The 22,873-nt window shown below is 33.4% G+C and overlaps 1 protein-coding gene across 1 annotated transcript; it reads right to left on the bottom strand.

Moving 5' to 3' along the window:
- Positions 1-413: 413 nt before the first annotated feature.
- On the bottom strand, positions 414-22,744 carry LOC132560464 (lysophosphatidylcholine acyltransferase 2-like). Its single transcript, XM_060225128.1, has 13 exons — positions 22,640-22,744; positions 21,118-21,260; positions 18,468-18,685; positions 10,195-10,368; positions 7,738-7,796; positions 6,293-6,327; positions 5,591-5,645; positions 4,711-4,793; positions 3,364-3,489; positions 2,862-3,012; positions 2,332-2,430; positions 1,450-1,585; positions 414-723 (listed from the first exon to the last, which is right to left on the bottom strand). Exons 1-13 carry the CDS (start codon positions 22,742-22,744, stop codon positions 608-610), a joined length of 1,500 nt encoding a protein of 499 aa, XP_060081111.1. The 3' UTR covers positions 414-607.
- Positions 22,745-22,873: the final 129 nt, after the last annotated feature.

Genomic DNA, 22,873 nt, shown 5'->3' with positions numbered 1-22,873 from the left:
CGGTTAAAATATACAATGTCACAAAAACATTGACGTCTTTAAGGCTTAACATGCTTTTGTTGCTATTGTATCTCTGGTTAAAAAAGTTCCCTTTAAGAAACATGTGTAAAAGATCTATAACAATTTTTCAACAGATGGCAATTTGTACCTGCTTAAATAAATCAATGATAAGTTTGAAAGTTAAATAAGAATATAAAAAGGAACACACTTCTGTTAAGGAGATCACTCTATCACAAATTGTATGAGGTCTAAGGTAGCATACAGCCTTAATATTAATAACAATTTGAATAAAAAAAACTGTCTTGTATGAAACAAAAATACTAAATTTGATATGGTACCTTTCCTTAACAGTTTCAGGGAGATTTGACGTTTACAAAATTTTCTTTTATAAAAACCAAGCAACCCATCACTGCTGACCTTGTAGATTCCTGATAACAGCACAGTAAACTGTCATTGAAGAGTTTTACACAGGCCAGTGAGAATAAGTCACTTCTTGAACTGGAATGGACGTCACAAATTTGTAAAGGACTGACAGCATTAAGTGTATATTTTTTACAAAAAGACCATCTACAGAGAAAAAGAATTGGTTTGAAGTATTGCAAATAGATTACTCCGATTTTGAATGAGTTGCATTTCCATTTTCAGGAACGGCTTTAGCTTCTCTGTATGTTGTAAATAATTTCGCATATTCAGGATGTGATACTGCATAATCCTTGAACTCATCTGTGGAGACAAGAACATTTTCCTGTTAATAAGAATTAATGTGTGTTTTAGGGTTCAAGGATGGAATTGCTCCAGAACGTCTATCCTTACACAATAATATCTCCTAGATACATACTGCCAACATTGCCAAATTGTCTTCAAATTGCCATGACAGACACTGTAAAACAGGGTTAAGCCAACTTTTTGTATGTTATATCAAAACCACTAAGAAGTTATAGTTGAAGTTTAGGAAAAGATGTTGCTGGACTATAACATGACTTCATACAAAGTTTACATTACAAATATTGAACCATGGCAAACATAGCTGGCTGTGTGTAATGGTTAGACTAGACATGACTTTAACAAATGTGATGATGTTGTAAGACTCATTGAAAACATGATGATTGTTGAAATCTAACTTATATAACAAATAAAATCGTTTTAATTCTAGATCAAGCAAGTCATGGGACTTTGACCCTGATGTAAGAATAAATCTGGTTGCCATAAAGTTGCCTTGCCTTTGCACTTGCCTTTCACCTAGACAACCAGGCTAACTGGACAAGAAAAGGCGTGCCCAAAGCCATGGGTTTTCACTAGGTACTCTGATTCCCTCCCATAGGAAGGCCCCTCATGAAGCGCATCAAGGCCAACACAAGATGTGTTTTGCAATTGTTCTAAAATAATGATATACTTTATGTACCATGTCTGTGACAGATAATCAGAATGTACAAGCTTGTTACAACATACCATAAGTGATTTTCTCATCATTTTTGGTGTCCACCTGCTCAAACAACTCATCCACATTTCCCATCTCGAACGCATTTTGAAGGATCCTGGTGAGATCATCTCGGCTCATATAACCTTTATTTTCTTCATCAAACAGCTGAAACACATTAAAAAATTAACTTTTTTAGAATTTTGTTATTGGCGGCATTATGTACATATCTATGGCATTTCATATCACTGTAAATTTATTACTTTTCGTGGGAGATTTATTTTTGCAGATTTTATCGAAACTATTAATCAAATAACTCATGTCTAGGAACTGTTCAAATTAATTGATTCCTTGGACTAATTTATCCACGAAATCAAGTCTCCAACAAATAGTAATTTTTTTGAAAATCAAGCCCTGCAAAAATTTATGACTTTACAGTATCCATATTTTATGTTTATCCTTGGTAAATTGTGAAGTGTGGGCAATTGCTTAACCACAGATCTACTCAGTGGGCAAATATCAAAGAGGTCTGAATGGCATATTGAACATCTTAACTAAATCTTATGACGATGGTTAAGATATTCCTCAGCATCATATGACAACATTCATTGATTTCTTTTACATGTAGATGAACTGGAGCTGTAGGAAATTGACAGCTTCAGAGCAAATCTGTATGGTGCTTTTTTAATTTACTGCAGATTATGAACAGAACTATAACATTTGATATCTGCAATATCTATGTACGTAAAAACATTACTTTGAGCTTATAGTGTGCCTGTTGCATGAAGCATCAATTTTTGTTCATGCTCTCATTTTTTTTTAATTCTTCCACACACAAGCAGCACAGATCTTTAAGCCACATGATCAACCAATGAGAAATAAAGTAGCATCTTGCTGTCATGCAAATATGGTACCTGAAAAGCCAACTTGATAGTTTCTTCAGTGTTTACTGGAGAGGACACTAGTGACAGTCCTATGACATACTCTCGGAAATCAATCATTCCTGAACCGTTCTGTAATCAAAGAAAACACAGAAATATAACAAATGACTCTCTTTATTGTTGTTGTTTTTTTCTTCCTTTGCTTTTTTTTTTTAAAAACTTTTTATGTGTGGTGATGCCCTGTGTGCAACCCAAAAGTTAATTTTACATAAACATGGAAGATTAAAATTCCTAAGTGACTATTCACATCCGAGCTTTAAGCTAAACCTTTTATTTAATTTATAATTGAGAATTGATTTTGATTATAAATGAATGTATGATTTTCATCCCACAAGATTTTCAATTTAAACCTTTTAAAGAATCATTTCCCATCAATCATCCCAACCATTCAAATCAATTCATTTCATGCTTTGTCTCTGTAATTTATATTCCCATGAATCATTAGGCACATCTTTACAACTGAATTTCACACTAATAGGCTATGGCTAGAATTTGTAACTTACCCTGTCATAAAGGGCAAACACCTGTTCCAAAGCTTCTGACTTGGGCAGATGTAGATAGCTAGCAAATTCATCTAGAGTTATCACCCCTGTTTTACTTTGTGCTATTGATGAATATTTTTCTAGCATTGACTGTAAATCCTCAAGTTTTAACCTGAAATTGCAGTTTTTTTTTACATTATCAATAACAAACTAAAATGAACAAACACTTTTCCTTATAAGGGCACTCTGTAAGAGTGAACACAATTTCATGGCAGAAGTAAGCTTCATACACTTCATTCTACACGTACAAAAATTTTGACATGAAGAAAACCTAAAGCAGCAGAGAAAATACTCGAAGAGAAAAAATTAGTTTTTTTAAAACTCATGATTAATACTGGAAAGCACATGAGTATATATCTTGTACACAAGCATATCAAATAAAAGAATGATAAATTGGTTGGAAATTGGCTTTTCTTTTTTGATAAGAGATTCTGTTTGATGTGAGTATTGGAGTTAAACTAACCCTAGTTTACTATGTAGCTTTGAGAACTCTACAAGTCCTGTTGACAATGGAAGCTTAAGTTTTCCAGCTTGCTTCATTAGTCGGCAGTCATCAAAAGAGTGATCCGTGGTTGGCACACCTAGTGACCTGTGTAACACAAACATATAGAATCTTACATGTTTATTATTTTATTATTTTTTTTATTCTATAGGTGATTGAAATAAGTCTTAACAAATTTTCACTTAAGCCTACTTTAGGCAAGTTAGTGACAAAATTTTGTAAATCGCATGGGAAATGGACACAAGTTTCAAATCCCTTTTTTATCCCATGATCCATTATTTTGGCAAATATTACAGAAAACTTTTTCCAAGTCACAAAAGAAGTCCTCTTTGCTCTATATCTGTAGTCTCTATTGTGATGGCATATCATTATCTAATCCTGTTACAAAAGGCTACAATACTCAAAGTAACACACTAAATAAAACCTCAGTCATGTGATTAAGAACATCACTGTTTCTGATGGTGAGGGCTTCTAATATACTGTACATTTGGCTGGATATTAATCCTCAACTTTTAACATAAACTTTGAAAAACCATTTAAATTCCTTAACCAGAATCTCAGCTGCAACACATTTGAGTTCTGCATCATTTTTGAATTTTGAAAGGTGACAAATTTTCAAGAGCCAACAATAAAGAGTATCTTGTGTGTTTAGTATAATTCACTAATAACTATTAGTGGAAGAATTTTTTTTCTTTTTTGAATCCGATTTGCTGAATACAGTGATGTTTGTGATATGAAAGTTACATTTTCCTGCCATTACTCTCCAACCATAATTCATCAATTGTGCTAACCTTATCACATGTATGGTAATTTGGGCATAACTTGTGTCTAAAAATCCCAACACATATGACCTGTGTGACATTTAAGTAGGTCAGGGTAGTAGATTTTGACTATCCTTGTAGTCCCATCCTCCTAGCTTCAATATCAAAATCATTGCCATGATTATTGAGACAGTTTTTAGATTTAAACACATTTGACACTGGAAGTGATCAAAGGTCATTCGTTTGAACAAACTTTGTAGCCATTCTTCTCAGCATGCTACAAGGCCAATATCAATGTTCTGCTTCTTTTGGTAATTAAACAGAAACAGATGCTGGATGTTAAACCATGCTATAAGTCCACTCGTCCTTGGGGCAGGTGAGCAAATAACAGCTGCACAACGCAGCAAATACACTAAAAACCATTAACAGGACATCATTAGGATAACATAGTAATGATTTTTCAGTTGGGTTATAATTAAACCATTTCAAGAACGATACTAAGTGAAATCATACATACTCCACAAATGATGTAATAAATCATACTTACTCTGCCATGACCTTTCGTACTTTGTTGGCAAAAAGCTTCACATCATTCTTTTCTTCTTCGTTAGGAACAACAACAGGTAAAAACTGAAATATTTAAACAATTTAATTAGATCTATATTTACAGTATTACACCACAATACATGTTTAAACTAACTAGACTGAAGTCTAGTTGAAAGTCTCATTTATCATGTCTCTTACAGGTAAAATTTGTAAGGAACCATATCTACGATACAAGTATTTGAGATAAATTTCAAATTATCAGCAGAAATTACCAATTCAAAGTATCATATTGGATGATTACTACATAGATATCATAGTGTTAGGTTTGTGATATTGATACACAGAGATACAAGTGATATCTTGATGCTTAACAACATAACATCATTATTCTTTCTATGTAAGTGTTCAATCACAGAAACCTACATACAAAATCTGAGAATGATTCATCATGTACTGAGAAATGAAAAAAAACAATCTAAAATTTCAAATCTAAAGATTGTCATGGGTCAGCCACTTTTGATCAGTTTCAATGCTGATGAGGCACAATATAGGACCAAGTAGAATCTTCAAATGAAATTTGAGAGAGACCAATTGAGTGCTTTATATATAAAGAAATAATTCCTTAGTTAATATGTCAAAATAATCAATTGCTGCTTGTGGTTAATTTTTAATGCATTAAATCAAGGTATTTGACGAGGATCTATCAAGTACTTCTTTAAGACAAGAAATTTCAAGAAAGGATGGACAACGTATCACAGACAATGGGTGATTTGACTGAAAATTAACTATTTACAAAACATTCTATGAAACAAAATTTCATATGACATGACGTTAATGATATTTTAAACATCTCAATAAACCAGCAATAAGGGAATCAATACCTCTATTTCCATGGAATTGTGGAAGTTGCATAATGTCAACCAAAAACAGGCAAACCTGTAACAATCAAATACATTGATATTAGATGTATGATACAGAATTCTATTTACCATGATGTTTAAAGAAAGAAGGTCATTCTGAGTGCCATAAAATCGTTCATGAGTTATTACACAGTGACATCTCAGAATTGTTATCATCTACATTTGTATCTGGTTTAATACCTCACTTGCATACTTTTAGTTGCACTTGTTACTGTAAAACTTTATTTTCCGAGTGTTGTAATTTTCTCCATTTCCAAAAACAGAATATAACCATGAAAACAGATATGATGAAAATAAAATAGATAAAGAAAAATTTATCTCATATATATTCGCTTTTGGTATAACCGAGGTAAACTGAACTGTCAATAAAAAATGTCATTATAGCTACTTGAACTACATACCACAATAATTCAGTACATGACAAGTATTTCTAAATAGTTCATTGATTGAATGTAATATTTATCTGGTTTGTGATCCTCCTAAATGAGCTTGTCCAATACAAACCTTTACATATATAATACCATATCAAGTCTCCATTGCAAACATATATAAATTGATTCTCTAACATTGTGAACAGTTTACAACTAAGCTAAATGAATAATCTAGATTTTTGAATCAGTTTTTGATATTTGGTTCCAATGTAACATGATGTCAGCTACTTACGCCCCTGGGCCTTCCCATGTCCATGTGTAAGTGTCCTGGAATTAAAAAACAGGAAATATACTTTTTGAAAAGAACAAACTATTGCATTATCTTTCCTCGAACAAACAAAGGTTACAGAAATGTTGTTAATTGTGATGTCTTGTCCTGTGGGTTCAGACAAGAAGAGATAACACTAATATTGCCATGTAGTATTGGGTGTATTGGACTGATGTTATAACAATGTTTTGGGTTTGTTAAAGATGTAAACCTTTATTTCTGTACTGACAGTGTTTTTACTATGGATCTGTAACTTTCACTTGTTTGTTTCAAACTCTGATATGACTGTGGGATAGGCTATACTATCAACAAAGGATACCGAGGTTCAAATCACATCTTATACCATCAATATCAAACCCGTAAAAGACCTCCAGGAAGACATGAAGAAACCTAAAACTCAGCAACCTTAAAGCTGCCTTTTTATGCAACACACATTCAGCTAAAACGAAAATAAGTCTGACAATAGTACATCACCTTGCCATCCTACATATGTGTACCTTCAATGAAGTTATAGCCATGATTATGAATTTCACTTTTGTCTTTAATGTGATGTTGATCTACAGCTATAGAAAACCTTCTTTGTTCCTCTAAAAATGTCTGATCTTTATTTGTTCTTTAAAAATTTAATCTTTTCCTATCTTTTGTTTTCTCTCGTCTGTTTTTGCTCTTGATGATACAAAATTTGATCATTCTTTTGGAGAAATAGTGATAACTATCTTTAACTGCCAATTCTAACGATGGTTACATTTCAGCCATTTTGTTATTCTTCTCGGTACCAAAATCAAAAAGGGAAAATTAGGGACCATAGGGAACCTACATATTAAATTGGCAAAAGATCCATCCAGTACTTCTCAAAAAAAAAAAAAGTGATAACAAAATTTGTGTACAGATGGACAGACCATGGACAAAGGGCGATTTCCATAGCCAACTATCCGATGGTGGGCTAAAGAACTAAAAAGACACAAATGCATCCACTGCAAAGGCCTTGACCTTGGACCTCTGAAACACAACAATGTCCAAAGTATACACAGACTTGATTGTTGTGTAAACTGCTAAGTGTATATATTGAATCAGCTGATGATTTCTTATATACTCCAAGGATGACCTTGACCTTGGGCCACTGAAACACAATGATGTCCAAAGTATACACATAACTGACCTTTGTATAAAGTTTGACCAAAACACGCCAAAGAATGAAGTTGCTAGGTACTTAAATTGAATTGGGACAGAACGGACACCATGGGCACTGCAATAGCCCTCCCACTACCCCATTTTAGGTCAGGGAATAGCTAAACTGCCAACTATATATACCTTGGTATATATACTGTTTATCATATGCACCCATAGAACATATATGGGAGCATAGAAATAGATTAACAATGTATGCTCCAGTCTACAGTCGTACTCACCATTTTGTTTGGGTAACGTATACAGACGGGTTGGACAGGCATACAAGGGTAGAAAGCACCTGTAACAAAACATAAACTCAATCATAATAAGAGTTCAATACCATGCTCCAGAGCCAAAAGAACTCTGTTCCACAACTCAATTAATACCATATCATACATACCAGATAAAAGAAGTGTTTCAGTAATCTGTCTACCTCAACCTTCCCCACAAGTACTTCTATAATTCTATACCTCAGTTTTACCCAAATCCACCTTGTTAACTGCACCTTATCCTTTCTCACATGTACTATGTATTAGTTAATTCTACCTAGGCCACTCTCTCTACCCCAGCCTCTCCCATACTATGTACTATGTTAATTCTACCTAGGCTACTCTCTCTACCTCAGCCTCTCCCATGCTAAGTACTATGTTAATTCTACCGAGGCTACTCTCTCTACCTCAGCCTCTCCCGTACTATGTACATTTTTTGTACTATGTTAATTCTACCGAGGCTACTCTCTCTACCTCAGCCTCTCCCGTACTATGTTAATTCTACCTAGGCTACTTTCTCTACCTCAGCCTCTCCCATGCTAAGTACTATGTTAATTCTACCGAGGCTACTTTCTCTACCTCAGCCTCTCCTGTACTATGTACTATGTTAATTCTACCTAGGCTACTCTCTCTACCTCAGCCTCTCCTGTGCTATGTACTATGTTAATTCTACCTAGGCTACTCTCTCTACCTCAGCCTCTCCCGTACTATGTTAATTCTACCTAGGCTACTCTCTCTACCTCAGCCTCTCCCGTACTATGTACTATGTTAATTCTATCTAGGCTACTCTCTCTACCTCAGCCTCTCCCGTACTATGTACTTTGTTAATTCTACCGAGGCTACTCTCTCTACCTCAGCCTCTCCCGTACTATGTACTTTGTTAATTCTACCTAGGCTAATCTCTCTACCCCAGCCTCTCCCGTACTATGTACTATGTTAATTCTACCGAGGCTACTCTCTCTACCTCAGCCTCTCCCATGCTATGTACTATGTTAATTCTACCGAGGCTACTCTCTCTACCTCAGCCTCTCCCATGCTATGTACTATGTTAATTCTACCGAGGCTACTCTCTCTACCCCAGCCTCTACAGTGCTATGTACTATGTTAATTCTACCGAGGCTACTCTCTCTACCCCAGCCTCTCCCATGCTATGTACTATGTTAATTCTACCTAGGCTACTCTCTCTACCCCAGCCTCTCCCGTACTATGTACTATGTTAATTCTACCGAGGCTACTCTCTCTACCTTAGCTTCCCTTCATTTACATTGTTAACTCTACCTCAGCCTACCCTACATGTACCTTGTTAATGTAACCTCAGCCTTCCTTGTATATACTTTGTTATGAGGACTAATTGATAAGTTGTGAGCCTTGCATTGAAGAACTTAAGCGAGGATGTCCTTTATCAGTTCTACTATTCCCTGACTATTCAAGGCTGTGTGCCAAATGACTGGTGTCAATTGGTCAGTTTATGTTATAGGAGTAGCACTCTAAAGTAAATATGGCAAGTGACTTTTGCAGAATGGACAAAATCGCTGAAACAGTAATGATTCAATATTTGCATAAGAATAGTCTAGCACCTAAGGATATCCATACTGATATGGTAGCAACACGAGGGAATGATGTCCCTTCATATGCTACAGTGAAAAGGTGTGTGGCAAAATTTAAGTGTGGCAGGCAGAGCCTTGGGGATGATGCCTGTCCTGGAAGGCCTGTCACTGTTGCAACCCTTAGAAATGGTCATTTAAGTCCATGACATTGTTATGGCTGACAGGTGAATCACAGAGAGATATATGCCAGGGCAGTTGGGATTTCACAGGAAAGAGTACATTCCATTCTTACAGAATTCAAAAATTGAAAAAGGCCATTTAGGTACCCACTTTTGGTCAGATGATGACATCACATATGCAGTGGAGGACTTTCTGAACAGTCAAGAAAAGGACTTCTTTAAAAGTGGCATTGAGGCCCTTAAACATCACTGGCAAAAGTGTATAGATACTGAAGGGGATTCTATTGAAAAATAAGGCAATGTGTAGGCCAAAAGTCAAACCCTTAAATATGAGGCTCACAACTTACCCATCAGCCCTCGCTACTCTACTTCTCAACCATCCCCTGTTATATCTCATAATTTTATTATGCCTGAACAAATGAACACAGATACCTTATAGTAGGCCATGTTTGCAGTAATTAAAAAGAACATAAGTCAAATATTCAACAAACATTTTTCAGTTTATCAAATTCTCACAAAATTATTGAATGTAATATGTTTCATGCCTTACAGGTGGATACTACAGTACAGACATGCACAAAATTTAATCATCATCTAGCTCAGACTGAAACTATTATCAAGTATTAGCCCCGCAAAATTATAAACATTCAATGATCTTAATATAAGTAAATTATTCAAAAGTAATTTTAAAACTAAAATACCAGATTTAAAATTGATGACAGCCTTCCTGTTTGTACAGGTGCCTTCTGGGAAAATGATGATCTGCGGCCATTTGCCTCCTGACTGGGCACGCCGGTTGATTTCTTTAATGGTGTTTTGTCGTGAGTTAGGGTCCTCACGATTCACATAAACTGGCTGTGTAAACTCCATGAGAGCTATAACAAACACATGTCTAAATTAAAATGTAAAGAGAATGATGATTAACTAATCTCAAATACACTGGTTTACATTTCAATACTCAATATCTAGCATTACTTTCTGGTTTATAGGTTCAAATGCTTCTAAAGATTTGTTAACATAAAACACAAAATATTGATAATCTAAAGTTTGAAATATTCAATTTAAACTGTATTTTACAAATTTACCTTCAGGGAGCTGAACAAAACTGATATATATATAGGTATGAAGTTAACTTTTAAGTTTACAGACAGTAAGTGGGGGAGATGTGTGAGAAATTTATCAGAAACACTGCAATTCAATTAGTACCAAAATTAATTTAGTCAAATATTTGTGACAAAGCGTCAAACTAAAACCAGATGTCTTAATTAAGGTTTTTTTAAATTTCTTTTGTCAAAGCAATCCATTTTCTTTTTGAACATTTTCTGAATCTGATACCTGCTGGGATTATTTCTACAGTAATCAATAAACCGTATGTTTTTAATTTTAAAATATTTCAAAACCATGGATGACAATTTTTTTCTATAGATGAAAGCTACATATTAAATGACGACTGCTTTGAAAGACATGTTATCATTTTTAAATGGGGGGTCGGAGGGGGGGTTGGGGAGATTTATCATCTGAAGTTTCATTGGCTCTTTTGATAAATATTGCTTATTGTAAGTACTCTAGACAGTTAGGATTTTGCCATGCAACTTCTTTAATTAGGCATAGTATATATATATATATCTATATATATATTAATTACAATGGTTATTTCAAAGTCAGGTATGTACAAAAATTAGTACTATTATGCACAATTCAAAATATATACTATACTGTGTACACAGTTTAATTTGGTTACAGTGTGTTAACCACTAGGAGACACATAACCTCCATCTGATCCACCACTTGACAAGGAAGTGAACAAATCATATAAAGTTTATCTATCTGGTAATTAGCTTTTGATTTTCTATAAACACCTACTATCAAAGTTATAAAGAAAGATTCAAACATTAAATTCACAACTTCATATCAAACATAATTGAATTGAAAATCTCCAACCTTTTCACCTGCTATTTCTTTACTTATCTCTACAGTTACAAATTATGACAAGGAAAAATCATGACCAACCCCTTATAAACCAGTGTATTAATTTGTTTATTTAAAGAAACTATATCAGACATTAAATTAACAACATATTGGAGGGACATGTACTGATATACACAGCTTGGTACGCTGGTACATTCAGGGTGATAAACTATTTTCAAAGACAAGCACCTGTTAACTTGTATCTATCACTGTAAGATCCTATTCTAAAGCCCTGGTTGGAGGTCTGGAATACTGAGGTAAGGTCCCTGATATCAGGTGATAAGTATACATTTCCCAGTTCACAAGGTTCAAATGCCATCAAAAAGACAAAGCTTCACTTAGGACTACATCTTATGATGATCAGATCAACATGTATACTATATGTAGCAAGGTCTGTGTGGGTTAAACTTAATGCTGACTCACATACTCCTATAATACTCCCATACCTCCTTATATTGACAATTTTACCACACAATAATTAACAAAATTTGAATATCAAATGATGTTTTATACTATAGAAAAAAATTCAATGTCATTAAACTTTGATATTAATAGAAAATGGTTGAGAAGCCTACATTCCTTGAAATGTACTGTAAGAGTCAAATTTTTGCATCAAACATCCTCCCGACCACATGATGAAAGACTGATCAGCAGTTTGATTTGTCTATGCTGACATTCTCCAGTTTCACTTGATTAAGGATAGAGTACAATAATGTGAGAAGAGACCAACATTACCCCCATATATACTGGAACAAGCACAGCACCACTAGCCCAATACCATACATAAATGTACAACACAGTATCATGCACATGCATAAAAGATGCAAATTTAATGACTACTAAGAGAGTACAACACATAAGGATATGTTAATATATTAATAAAATAAATGGAACTTCAAATAATATTCACAAAAAACAACCAAAAATGAACTTCAATTTTTCCTGAAATATTCTTATACATGTATCTATGTGGATCAGAACGAATGAATATCCTCCTTATTTCAGTTGGTGATAACGTACCTGTGTTCAAAATCTCGATGTATGTTTATTGTAAGTATCACAGCAAATTGTTAGCAGGACATAAAATAGGACTATAGAGGAATCTATTGTGTAAATAAAGATTTAGTGACTTAAAATGTTCCGACCAAAACAGGTCAAGATCAGCTAGGAAGAGCAAACCTTGGTGAAGAAAAGCTGAAAACACAATGCCTAGATTGTGTTTGTGTGTACAAATATTCAAAGACAACATTTCTTCGGTTGCCTTCAATTTGAAAACGTGAAACATTTAAATTGTTAAGCAGCATCACTTTCTCATTAGAATGCTGTTCATAGAGTTATGATCCAAAGTGTGTAAACATAAAGCCAGTCAGTGTTAATTAAAACAGCTTGATCAGAAGATGAAACAGCAAACTGAATGACAATTTTAGTAGAAAGTGCAGTAAAATAGGGGCAAAGTTTAAATTTGTCTGTTTGATAATGCAAACAATTTTTTTTTTTTTTCTATAATTTTGGTTGTATTCCAAACTAGATCATCAATGACATGTAATTCTACAAGATTTAGTCTGCATAAAAATAGTCTGTGTTTCAATCAACAACTAAAACACAAGATAAATCTAACAGTGAGAACAGAATATCTAACTCTTCTCCATAAAAAATCTCAAATCGGATCTACCTTAGAAATTAGGATTTTAGAATTGTTCGTCTTACTTCATTTTTCAGCAAATTTCAAGTACAGTACAGGAATATTTTCCCATTTTTATAAATAGGAAATATCATTTCTATCAATGCAAATAAATAAGTATTCATCTAAAAATATGGTTTTCATGTACCATAACTGATTGGAGCAAAATCACAAAATGTTGTTAAATCAAGTAAACCTACATTTATTTTTTTAAGCAAAAGTTAACAAAAGTGAACCCTGTGAAACTTGTAATAAAAATCACATCATGTATGTGATTTAAATTTTAACACAGCCAATCTGAACGGTCTTTTCTACCAATGTTTATTCAGAATGACTTGTGCCACCAGTAACAAGTCCCAATATTTCTAGACTTTTTGATGTCATATATCCATAATTATCTGACCTTGTCTGACCCATGACCTTTGACCTGCACTTCATTGCTCATCATCATTTATGTAGATGTGGACATAACCTGATAATTTTTCCTTAAGGCAGTGTTTTACCTCCCTTGATCTTATAGCAGTCTGTGCCTGCACAAATTAGGAAATTATAGTAGAATTTTCCATAAAATGGGAAAACATTCTTGGACTTTATTTCATTTTTGGAAAATTAACCCACATTTTGGCTAAGGGAAGTGGTCTTTCTTTAGCGGTAAAACAGGCCCAAAATCAATGTATGATATCTCATTACAAGCAGATACTTATTGAGAATGTATTCCAAGTTGAGATTTTTACTGTAGTTAGAGCTAGCAAAAGACTTGCTGAGATACGTACTTTTCAATAAGGGAGGGAATCGTTCCGCTCTAGCGAGGGAAGTCGGTAAGAACGGTAAGAAAAACAAGACCATTGCATCAAAAAAGGTTGAATGAGGCGCACACACGGCTATCGGAGCTTCACTAGCCACAGCACATTGACCTTTAACCTTGATTCTATGAAATCCAACGCTGATACAAACGGCTCTTCCTAGAAATGCTAACGGCCCATCAAACCATCTAAATGTAAGCAAACAAAGATCTCTGTTATATCTCAGTCATGCACAGCTGTTATTTTGCCACAGCTGGAGGTTTTCTCTTTTTTTTGTGTGGCAAAGATCTGATTATGAAATGCTGTGTCACTCTTGTCCCGTCTGTAATAAATAAGGAAAATAGTCAGCATTTTTAACTTATTTGCCATGGCTAAGTGTCACCACATGTCACAAAAAAAAAAAGCTTGTCCTTGTGAAAGATAAAAGCACAGAACTACAACTAGATATTGTGACCATGTTCTTGCCATAATGCTGATTTCTGGGATTTCATTCTCCTTTTACATTGATATTTTAAGAATTTTCTGATCAAAAATCAATAAAAGCACCCACTGTTTTTGTTTCTTCTATAATAATAATAATGAAATTCTACAATCAATTCAGTGAATTCTTTTAAAATCAATGAGCATGAAGATCACACAATCTAGAAGTTATCAACAAAATAGTTTTTGTATAGTAAACACCAACAAACCCTCATTAAAAATGAACTGACCTATTTCTATTTATTTCTTTAACCTTATTTGGTAATGATTTAATTTGTATCATGGGGGACTATCTCTAAATAATTTTATCGAAGTAATAATGTGCTTCGTTAACATTAATAAAGCTTTCTTAATGATGTATTAAATGCAAGCAGTGAATTTTTGCACAATTCTCACAAAACTTCTTATGAGGCAATTGTTTATTAAAACCAGATGTTTCAGAACAACACAAATGCCACCGCCGGAAAACAAGAAGTTTGGAACATTTTAGGGGTAATGGATTTGTCAAAAGGTGCACTCATGACTCATGAAATAGACTCTAAAGTCCTGCCTTGAGAACCTTGAATACGATTAGAATTTTGTTATAGATTTCTTTTTTAAATTCCCACTTGAATTAGTCAAGGCTTTCCAATGCCACTGGTCAAATAGTTTTTGTAAAAATTAGTTCAATCTTTTACAGTTAAATGACTTTAACTCTCAAAACATTTTATGAAATAGTAGTAGCATAAAAATGATAATTCTAGTACCTCTAAAAGAAATGAAATTAAACAACAAGAGGTCTACGAGCCGTAACGGTCATCTGACTTCACTGGACCAAAATACCATCATTTTAATAAAGTAGTGGTAACAATAACAACAAAGCTGATTTTTCAGCAGTGCATGTTAAGTTTGATTTTAGTAAGTTTCCATCAATTCATTTAGCAATATTGTCATCATGACAACCTTACTGGTCCTTGGATCAAGTAACAATCCTTCCCCAAGGTTATCTAAGGATCATAACAGACATTTTCAAAATTACCTGTAACTACCATGTAGCAAAACTGGAGAAGAAGTTTGAAATGCAATGCGAGTTGATCAGGAAAACAATCATTGGGCTATCCTGTTACCAATTGGCCTAAGTTTTAACAAGATGAAAAATAAAAGACTTTTTTTACCAATGGACTCAGTAGACCTAGAGAAGTGTAATAAGTGTTTTCCAAGAAGTAAAAATATTAGACAAGAACCATCCCCTAAAAATAACTTAGTCAAGTCCATCTTAGAACAATTTCAGTCAAGTCTGAGCTGAACCCAGCTTGGAAAGTTTACATGACAACAGATAAAACATGGTCACTATCCTGGGTTGCTAAAAAGACAAAAAGTTCTAATATTTTGTGCATAAACCTTAAAAAAAAGGAAATGAAATGACATTTACAGGCCAGCATAATAAAACATGGTAACAGTAAACATGGAATCCTTGATCTTCTGTCTAGAAATAAATGAAAAATCACTTGAAAATGAAAACAAAACGATGTACTGTACAAGTGTTTACAATGTTATACAAAGAATGCTTGGTATATGAATGTGTTCACAAATGATAATTACCAAACATTATGTTTCAACACAGCTGTGACGTTATGATATTACCTAATTTCATTCACATAACATACATAATGTTAAACCAGGCATCATGCTTCAAAACCCACCATGCAGGGAAGCAATGTCTATGGAGCAAGGAGAAACCGTCATTGATTGGCCATGGTGCCTAAATGGGTTCAAACATAAAGAAACAAACTGGGTTAATACAAACTAGTCAATAGATACGATGGGTATTAGTTCATATGTATTGATAGTCTTTAGAACGGTGTTCTGAATACCTGAGAATGTACAGGACATCACCTGTCAGACTAAATAGTTGACTTTTACGACATACTAAATCAGAAATTATTATTTAGTGATTACAAAAGGATTTTGAGTAATTGTAACATTTCAATCAAGGTGTTTAATTTTAACAATTGGAAATACTTTGATGCTGACCAAAATAGTGACCAGTATAACATTTATGTAACCGAGAAATCCTTAATATATTCTATCCACTTTAAATTTTGTTGTTTTAAAAAGGTTATAACATATCTGTTGCAAATCTTTACATTTCTCTTATCTCACTAAACCTTCTAACAAACTGTTTTACTGAAGAAAACTTTGAAATCACAACACTTGCTGTGTCAGAGGATAGCTGATCAGTTATAAAAAGATACTCAGTACCTCAGGTTGAGTTTGAATGCAACATCATTAAAAATCTCAGCAAGCATAGTAGAAGTTAAGAAAGTCAGAGCTTGGAAATCATTCAAAATAAATAAACCTCAGAACTGGGGAAACTAATGTTTACAGGTGCATTCAGCGGAAAAATTGCATTTTTTTTCACTATTATCAAAATAAAATTTGTCGTATTTTGATGACAATTTTTTTTCATTACAAGCTTTATGTAGAGTTGAAATCAACATTTTGTTAAGTTAAAGATCAAAGATAGAATCAATGTTGTTCCTTTGATAAATATTTGACAGGTTTCATGGTATCCCTTGTCTGGATACCACATGGTACGGGGGAGCAAATGAAGAGTAGGGACAAACTAAACAGAGTGGGACAAACTAAACAGAGTGGGACAAACTAAACAGAGCTGTAATAATCAATCGCAACAAGCTCAGGATAACTTGTTTCTGTTTTATATAGCTATGTGGGGGGTGAATCAGTTGACATCTCTTCACAAAGAATAAACTACTTTTTAGCAATTTCTTAACATGGTCATGGTATTTTCTTGTTATCTAAATGTCAGCACACCATTTTTTTAACAAGGCCAATCAATGGCTTTTTCCAATAAAAACAAAGTTCTCAGTCTTCTGCTATTTAAAATTTAGTCTAAAACATATTTCAAGCAAACACTGTAAGCAAAAACCAGGCACAAGCCAAAACAAGACAGCAAACATCAGGTCATTCCCGCAATTGTCCCCAACAAAGCCAGTTAGTCTCAACATCGGAAAAATGGACACATGATTTCTCTTCAAATAATGAAGGTTATTTGCTACCTTAATACTGCACAAATTACAAAAAGTTGTATAAATTACAAACTGTTAATGGTCTTTCACATATCAATCATGTCCAAAATAATTAAAGTAGATTACAACCTTCACCTTTAAATCTTAATGATCATTTTTACACAACTCATACCAAGAATTATATGGTCTAGTTAATTTTTTATGATCTTACTATGGTTTGCATTGGTGGTTCATTTAATAAGAAACACATATATCAGTTTGTGAGCATTTTTCCGATTTGAATAAGAAAAAAATCATGCCAATTATTAATTCACAAAACTGACTCAACATTAAAATGGCAGCAACATATTAAGTCACACAGACTTGTAGTTTCGGGAAAATTGTATCTCTTTCTCGTGATCATAATAAAGACCTTAACCTAAAATGTTTTTTTCAAAAAAAGGGAAGACCCCAATATTTCCTTGATGCAGGAAAATTACAGCATTTTATCAATGGTCCTGTCTGTCACAATACCAGTGGGTTAAACTCATTCAACAAAGCCGATTTCACAGCCAAACTGAATATTATAATCCTAACTGATATAAAAACAAATTTAATCCAATTTTAGCCTAATATTTACAGTAGATATACTTATTAAAAATCTAGATATATAGGTATCCAGCAACGTTTGTTTTATCCATTTTGTGTCTTTACATTAAATTGGTGCAAGCCTTTGCTTGAAGACCATGTACATGTTTTATTTCTAAAGATGGCCTTTAAATCACCTTATGTGAGGTTGGATGGGGAAAAACAATAAAACGACATTGTCCAATTTGAGTATTTGGCATTCCTAATCTGAATGCTTGTTGTACATTAATGGTACAATGTGATAGTATTAATAATATATGGGCACTTGAGGTAGAACTGTAATACAACCACATCATTGTGGATTTTGTTTGGTTTAAATTACAATGTATCTTCATTATCATTTGGTTTTGACAACATTTAAATTCACCATGTGTATCGGGACATACTTCCAAATAATGGCACTTTTTCAGCTTGGGACTTTGCAACAATGGTAGTGAGATCCAAGGCTACAACTGGCAGTGCGTCAAAGTAGGCTGAGTGTGGTACTAGGGTAAGGATGGGTGCTTCAGCGGCACTCACTCGCTTCCCTTTTACTGTAACCCAATGGAATCCCCCAGCCAGGAACAATCCTCTGCACAGCAGAACAACCACTGGTCGTAACATGCTACAATCAAAAGTTATAATCCCACATACACATAAAACTTTGTTAACTTTGGGACATATTATAGAAGCATAGTTCTTTGGTTTTAAATACTTTGTTGTCAAAGTTTGGTTTCAAAATATTCAATGCTGTTAATAGATTCTTTCATTTGAGTATCCTAATTAAAATTCTCATCATTAAATACACTTGTTCACCAAAAAAAAAATATATATACATTATAATTCAAATAGTCTATAGTCTATGAAATGTACAAAGAACAATATGACACTTTTACATGCAAATGAATAGCTTAACAAGTTTATATTTAGTAGTCAAATCTTAAAATCAAATTAATTTTGGTAGCCTGTAAATAACAAGCGAGCTTAAAATAGTATCCACTATGGTTTAACTCAAAAGCATTTTGTAGCAATGAACCAAATTGATGCATAAAACATCATAACAGTACTTTACATCATAACAGTAGCACCTTTCTTATACATTATTACCTATTTCATGACATTTTTTCACACCAGTTTCTTGTCTTGAATTAGAGTTTAAGCTACTTTCAGTTAATAAAATTAACACCTTTTAAAATTTTTTTATCTTTGACTCTTAAGCACTGGGTGAACTCTTAAAGGGATATTTCACACAAATTAGGATTTCATAAGATGCCTTTGAAGTAAATTGTACGAAATTATCTACTTATCATGGAAATCTTACATCTCAATTTACCATTTTAATAAAACAGAAGATATTCAAATCATGGAAATTCTCTTCAGACCTAGGTAAATATATTTACAAACGTTCTAGTGGCCCTGACGGTGTCATAACATGTTTGCTTTAGCCGAACATAATCAAACATTTGTGTTAATTATAAATTCATCAAAAGATATGCCTAATGAAGTAAAAAAAATGCAATCCCAGCTGAAATTTTAGTGAACAGCATACACACTTGTGTATTTACCCAATACTATGCATAAAATTTATGATTCAGTAATCTTTCATCTCCAGATTTCCTGATGCACCATATTTGAATTTATACTGGCTTGGACTATTCCCACCAATTTCACCTGACCAACTGACCACAGGAGAGATACCTTTCTGCTAACAATGCTTTTCAAAAGTCATTAGAACGAGTTCTTAAATGGTACAGAACAGCCAGAAATTTGGCAACTTGGGTGGAATATCCCTTAAAATAAATTACCAGATTTATTGTTGCACACACATGGCACATGTATATTTAAGTAAACAGAGTCATACAGAATGTACAGATGCTTAAATGTTCAAAAGAACATCAATAAACATTGTTAGAACTGGTCACAGCAAACTTATATATGTAATAACTTCATTGCTAAACAGAAAAAGTGGAAAATTGTTTCAAACATTTCAAAACCATGGGATTATTTCAACTTAAACATAAAGAAATTGTTAGAATGCATCACAGCACACTGGATATTATACTGCTATACAGAAGACACAAAATAATTATTGCGAAAACTTCAAAATAAAAGAATCATTACAAAATAGATTTCTTTGCTAGAACTTGTCACAGTTGATTGTACATTGCACTGTTCAACAGAAAATATAGACACTAGATGTCTGGTTCACATGTTTGCAATGTTTTAGTTAAGGTCAAACTGTTGTCTTCCAAGCATCTTACAGCATAACCTGACTACAATATGAATAAAGTAATTGCATCTTATTGAGGCCAAAGAAAATAATACATGTTTCCTGTTCCCTTCTAAAAATATTAAGGAACTTCAAATGTTTAGTACAAATGTAAGCATTTTAAACAAGCATTATAAAAGTAAAAATACTGTTATAAATATTATATACTGTTATTCTTTTTCAAAGGAACATAATTTATCTTTTTGTTAGCAGCTGCTTGTGAATTCAACTAAAAGTCATCACTGGAAACAGGTATTCTTTAATAGTTTGGCCTTCAGGCCATTACATAAGTATGCAATTCAAGTTTCTGCTTTTAATGTATATTCAATTTACATTGAAAATAATGATTTAACATTTCATCACTAAAACATCATTTAAAATTAATTATTTTGATAGCTTGAAAGCCTGAATTCTACAATGATACATGCTACATTAAAATAAATGTCAAACCTACTTGAGTTTCTTATCAAACCAGTGGCATTGCTTTAATACTACTATTTGTGCAGTCAAAATTTATCATTAATGTTTGGCAATATGCTAGTAATTGAGGTGTGGAAGGAAAACATTAAAGCAAGATGACAAAGTGTAGCATTATTTCTTCAATACCAGGAAACATTTGTTATTTAATGTCTTGACATGTTCTTATGAACTTTTAAATAATCAATTTACTCTATTCTAAACACTTCATAATAAATTGATAGTAAGAAATCTTAAGGTGTATAGATTAACAAAAATACTACAAAAAAAAAAAATAATAATAATAATAAAGCTGGATCTTTTTAACTTACTTTCTCCATCCACAAAGAGGTTTCTGCTTCTCCTCCTGTGATCTGAATGCCAGAGCTATAGTGGCTAAGAAAAAGCCAGACAGAAGGAAGATTGCACAGAAAATCAGGCGGACAGGGACTACAAACACGGACATCAACACAATCTGTAATGAATAAAATATTTAGTTGTTGTTGCTTCCTGATCTTACTTTTTTTCATTCAATTACAATTTTTTTTTATTGCAATGCACTTGCAAATTCACTCAAACCAGGTCAATATACAACACTCTCAATCAAATTACTTAGATATACAATTTTCAGGTTTGTGGTACAGTAACTAAAATCTTATACAATATATCATCTTTGATACTCCAAGGGTTACAATCACCTTAACATGTCATGGCAAAATTGAAGGTGTAAGCTAAGTGTCTTGTTTAGTTCCTGAAAAAAGAAACTTACTTTTCACAGGCTGATATACTCATTTTGCAGATTACAAATAAGTGACATCCAACTTTAAAACCATTACAATATCCTGTTATTTGACCTAAAGATTCCTTTAATGTACATCAAAAAATCAAAGAAGTCTTTTCATCTTGTCCACAAGATGTCGCACTTGGAACCTTCAATTTTGCCATGACATGTTTCTGGGGGTACAGAGATTGAAGATAATCGTAGTCCCTGGTGTACGGAGGGTGCCAAGATATATATATATAATATTTAAGTATTTTTGCATTTCCGTATTTCTAAATTATCAATTTCACACAACTATGCATATTTTAAGTCTGCAGATCATCCTTTATATGAAATCAATGTAGATCTACACAATATATAGATATATTGTTTTACATTATGGTCAATGCTCAAGACGAACATCTGAAAATTTAACTATTATCAAACAAAAATTTTAACTACAACCAAAGAAGCAGATGTAAACCACAATTACACAAGAACATTACTGTATGTAATTATGTATAAGCGAGAGTGTACAGATCACCTTTCTTGGTTTGGCTAGTAGGAATTCCCCTTTAGTCGCGTCTGAATTAATGCTAGTTCAAATCCTACCAATGACATGGTGTTTGTTAATGTTATTGATACCCCTTCCTATTACAAATTTAGTCCTTCTACAACTCTATCAATATTTTTGGTAAAAATACCAGTTTAATATATTATATATCTAACATGTACATTTGTATCTAAATATATCAAATGTTAACAAGAGCATTCGCCCATAAGCTCATCGCGAAATATGCGGTGGCTGTATCAAGCATACAGGAAGATGATGTTGATCGCGATGTATGACATCATTTTATAGTGTCTTACTATTGGGGTTGATCAATAGCCACACGTTTACAAATATTCATAATTTTTCTTGGACATAAGACATTTTTGATTGAAAACATGTAACTGATAAATTTGCAGCAGGAACTTTAAACTTTAAGTAACCTAAGTGATGCTAGCCATGCCCATGGATATTTCAGCACTTGTGATTCATCAGTGTTTAATGAGTAAGTCGGTGTACTATTTGGATGCATCGATGATCATACCCTAATCTTGTCCACATTTGTAAGGTCGATCTGGTGCACAAATGGATTAGGAACCACTGGCGTTGCCAGAGATGTCTGACGAGGAATTCCGATGTTTCTTTTCATGTTTTTTCCGTGTTGATATTTTACGTTTTTACATTGTCCGTTTGTCACTGGCGGAAACGGTATTAATAGATTTCCTGTACGCATGCGCTTCAGTCCAACGTAGACAGAGACAAATGAATTGTGGGTAAT

The sequence above is a fragment of the Ylistrum balloti genome, unplaced genomic scaffold (assembly GCF_031769215.1).
Source record: "Ylistrum balloti isolate Yb309-2 unplaced genomic scaffold, AGI_CSIRO_Ybal_v1 Utg371064, whole genome shotgun sequence".
NCBI classification, from domain to species: domain Eukaryota; kingdom Metazoa; phylum Mollusca; class Bivalvia; order Pectinida; family Pectinidae; genus Ylistrum; species Ylistrum balloti.
This window is presented reverse-complemented; position numbering and strand designations above follow the sequence as displayed.